The sequence below is a fragment of the Bison bison genome, unplaced genomic scaffold, assembly GCF_000754665.1.
Source record: "Bison bison bison isolate TAMUID 2011002044 unplaced genomic scaffold, Bison_UMD1.0 scf7180017863711, whole genome shotgun sequence".
Classification (NCBI taxonomy): domain Eukaryota; kingdom Metazoa; phylum Chordata; class Mammalia; order Artiodactyla; family Bovidae; genus Bison; species Bison bison.
The window spans coordinates 600-5113 of record NW_011494283.1 but is presented as its reverse complement, the minus strand read 5'-3'; the positions used below and the strand labels follow the sequence as shown (position 1 = coordinate 5113).

At 32.5% G+C, this 4514-nt stretch overlaps 1 protein-coding gene across 1 annotated transcript in view; it reads right to left on the bottom strand.

The window, feature by feature from the left end:
- LOC104983980 (gamma-taxilin-like) overlaps window positions 1–3548 on the bottom strand; it is a gene marked incomplete at its 5' end in the record, with an annotated part of 7299 nt that extends 3751 nt beyond the window's left edge. Inside the window, 2 exons of the mRNA XM_010833550.1 lie at window positions 1833–1907; window positions 3429–3548. Coding sequence (XP_010831852.1) covers window positions 1833–1907; window positions 3429–3548 — 195 coding nt within the window. The remainder of the gene's footprint in view (window positions 1–1832; window positions 1908–3428) is intronic.
- Window positions 3549–4514: the final 966 nt, after the last annotated feature.

Genomic DNA, 4514 nt, shown 5'->3' with positions numbered 1-4514 from the left:
TCACTATGTATTTCATGTGACTGTAACAGGTCATGCACTAGCCTTCTACTTGTTTTTTAAAAAGGCCCTTGGAAAAAGATGACCCTTTTATAGGACAACTTATATAAATGCTTGCTATCAAGGCTATGTCTTTCCTTATACTAGGCAGGAAGATAAAACAGAAGTCAAAGAATAGTCTGGATGAAACAAAAAATTTAATGTGAGTATGGCTGAGAAAAAGATAATCTAAAAGAGGTAGAGACATCAATTACAAAACTCACCCTCAAATAATTAACATCTAGCTGAGAAAACAATGGCTAAAGCATGTGCTTAGTTATTTTATGTGAATGAAGAAAAAACACTTCAGAGACCATGTAAATGTATTATCTTCAGGAAGAGGAAACAGAGGTCCAGAAAATTTGAGTGTTCTGCTAAAGAAAAGTAGAAAATAATAATAGATTGAGCCTAAGAGATAGCATTAGTGATGCTTTTCAAATATATCAAATAGAACTGGAAGGAGTCATGCAATGACACTTGACAGAGATTATAAGTTATAGCAGTTTTAGCCATGGTCCATTATAAAAAATGGAACATCCAAGTACTTTGTCCTACTTGAGTTCAATGCTGGCCAACTGTAAGTAGTTAGCAACTGGTAATTATCACAGAGTTGAAATTATGTGCCTAGATTACAAAACAGTAAAGACAATGAAATTATCAATAAGGGCTGAAAACTGACATAGTAAGAGCACACAATGAGCCCAACATTTGGGAAACAAAGCCACACTTAGGAAGCAGGTGACAATAAACAAAACAAACTAATGATTAGATAAGACTAGCCAAAGGGACACTAAGTCTCAGATAATATAAACTGCACTGTTAACATTATACAAGAACCAGAGATGCCCTGTGAGGTTGGTAAACAGTTCCTCTTGGTGATTTAACCTGCAGAACTTATCAATGACATCCACATTAAAGATCATGTCCTAAAGTAAATATAAACTCTTCACACATTCTTTATATCTACTCCTCCATTTGTATGAACCACTTAGTATATATGGCTAATAAATAAGGTACTTAAATCTGACAGTGGGAAATTCAACAGACCTCTAACATTTTCACTTTTTCATAACACCATTATAAAATATCCCCAAAGACTGCCCATGAAAATGCATGCATGCCAGTCTTAATATATTAGCGTATTTTAAAACTGAGAGTGCTTAAACAGTATAAAATGAAGTCTTAACAGGTAATGCATTTTTTTCAACAGACTGTAATCAGTTTAATTTAAAAGAAAGTAAATCATGCATATATCAAATAAATACCTAATTGCACCTCTCTATCAAAACTAGAGAGGCATTGCTAAAACTTTCAGAGATGGAAGGCACAATATTTCCTGTGTCTTTCCTTTAAAGCAAAGATGCAGCATCTGCTCTCTTTATTCCATACAAAGCAACCAACTTAAAGACACCAGAGGACAATGAAAAACAAGGAGAATCCCAATTCTTTTTAAAAAGAATAAATGCACAACATCACCTGGATGTGAAATTAACTCTACATATTTAAAAAAAAATGTACACTCTGCCTGTGTTGATTTCCTCATAGAACAAACTAAAAAGATACTGGTGAAAAATCTAGATAGTAGAAGGAAGACAATGAAAACAGTCTGATCAGACATACCAATTTGCGTAAGTACAGGACTTACAGAGAAAAACTCTACTCAAAACATGATAAATTAGTCACCTTATGTGAAGAGAAAAATTTCAAGAGGACAAAAGATCTGTTTTTCAGTTCAGTTCTGGCTGTGGGTGGGAACCAGGAGACTCAAAAATTTTGCTAACCTCTATTGTCGTTACCTGCTGTTTTAATTGTACTTCTTGCTGTTTCATTTCCTCATATTTGTGCCTTGATTCTGTGGCTTCTTTTAACAACTAGAAAAGAGAAACATTCTAGCAAAATACTAACAGTAATTACACATAGGACTAAAAAAATGTCAGAAAACCAAATACTATATATATAGCCTTTCCTTTCATTATTCTAGTAAGAATCATAGGTCAATCAATGAAACATCCTGTTATATTGTCAATTACCTCTATCCCAGATCTGTTAAACCCTCAATAATACCAAGGAAAGAGAAATCATCTATAAACCTCTTAAGGACAAAAAGCACCTAAGAGGAACACAAAGGTTTATAAAACTCTGGGTTAAATTGTTCTGTTAAAGGTGAAAATAATTAAGATATCTACACCTTGAAGTAAGAAACAGAGTAAGGAATCTTGATCTTATCTATTATCTAGACTGTTCAGAAAGCTCACCTACAGCTTGACAGGTAAGAAGAGGCAAGTAGACAGGCTATGTAGTAAAGCAATGAAAACACGACTGGGTTTCTTATTACCTTTTTGAAAAGTAGAACAGAGGAGCACATAGTTAGTGAACTATTGTTTTTAAGAAAATCATACAGTAAATTTGCATATTGGGCAATGTGAAATTCAATCCTTGAATTTCTGAATTAATGTCACACAAAATGCAGATTAGCCTTAATAGAGCCTTAAACCAACCAGAGACTAGGTTCACGTATGTACACATGTTGTTTATGTGCATGAAGGCTCCTAATTTATACTCCAAAGTGGAAATAGCAACTGTTTCTTCAGCTGTATAATGGATATTGTTTATGGGTTTTATAAGGTCCATGGTGTAAAAAAGTGCACCTCTGTAAACCCTAGACTCACATTAAATATGAATTGTTAACATAAGGAAGAACACACAGGAAATGTTCATATACATATGTCACACCATGCTTACTTTTAGGGCTCAGCCTACTTGAACATAGAGATAGATGAAACAGTTCACATTATTATAATCAGTTTTCACTTTATTAATTTAACTTATGTAAGCATATGTAATTTATGTATGATAAATATGAGACCTTCACTATGTTCATAATTAATGACAAACAAAATAATCCAAACAGATTCAGGGAACAGTAGCTTATGATTAGGAAATAAAGAATTCTCTTAAATTTCATCAGAAAGTTATATCAAGAGTAATTAAACAAATATTTACCTATTTAGAAAAAATGGAACAAAATGTAGGAGACCGATTTTTGGTGTGAAATTTAATTGCTCCTAGCTCTCAGGCCCAAATTTGCTGATAACTTGTACAAATCTTGAACCTGCTTATCACTATCTAAAAATCAATATAATATTCTAGACAGAAAAATCAAACGTGCAGGTCTACTCACTGAACTTGGTGTAACAATTCATTTTTTTTAATATGGAAATTTCATCAGGAATAAAAAACAAAGATGTATTCTAACATTTCTCAATATAAAGTGTTAAAAAAAACAAATTACTTGTCCCAGTATCAATGTAAAATGCTGAATGAGTTTAAGAGTTTTAAATGGCTTTGTTAACAGTTTTGAAGAGACAATTGTTTTAAGAAATACAACTTACAAACTCTCTTTCTCTTCGATGTTTTTTATCAGCTTCCTTTATAAGTTGTGCTGTTTGCTGAAGTTTGGCATCCACAAGGTGCTGTTGCAATTCTTTGTGTTTGAACACTTTACCAATATGCTACAGAGAAAACAGAATTTCTTCTATCACTTAAGGAAAGGGGACAAACTAGTGAGGATATGTTAACACAAGATATGGTAACCTGCCCCTCTATCGCTCCTACCAACACTATGATACACAGTAACACTGGGTCTTTCTGTGTATGTGTGTGTGTGTGTGTGCGTGCAGCTAAGTTAAAAATTTGACTTGATAAAAATACTAAAAAAAGATTTACTGCATATGCTTAAGAACTGCATCTCCAACAAACAGAATGACAAGAGGAAAAAAAAAAGAAGAAAGCCTATTAATTATAAAGGCATGAGATATCACAATCAATGAAATGTAGAAATCTTATCTGGATCTGACTCAAACAATCTTATATAGTGGGAGATGGAAAAATGTGAAGCTTAATATTTCATTAAGTGCTTATAAAATATTTAGGTACGAAATGGCATTGCTTTCTGCTTCAAAAAAGGGCTTGCCATTTCAAGGTATGTTTTTAAATAGTAGAGTGGAATAATATGACATCTTGAATTTGCTTCAAAGTAGATATTTGAAGTTATTAGATGCAAATGTGAATAACTGGTGACGTTACTTTTAATTTTCAAATTATGAGAGTAAGAAAACTGTTAAAAGAAATAAAAAATGGTTGAAAGATACTAAAAATCTTAAAAATGGTTTCAAGTTTTATACATAAAACTATAAATTGAGACGATCTGAAATTTGATTGAAAACCGGACAAATCTTTCTTTTTGGTAGTAAAATAAAATTACCATTTTAACTGGACATATTTGCTCTTAGTTACCAGTTTTTATCTTTGTATCTTTGATACAAAGATGAAGCTTTTATAAGTTCATAACACATAAAGAAACAGGATTTTACTAGCTTAAAGCATATTAAAGTCAGGGCGTGCAGCCTTTGGAAAACTCAAAGCCTCCCATGATGCACATCTAACCTGTGAAAGTAACATAAGCAGGTTGTTAACAA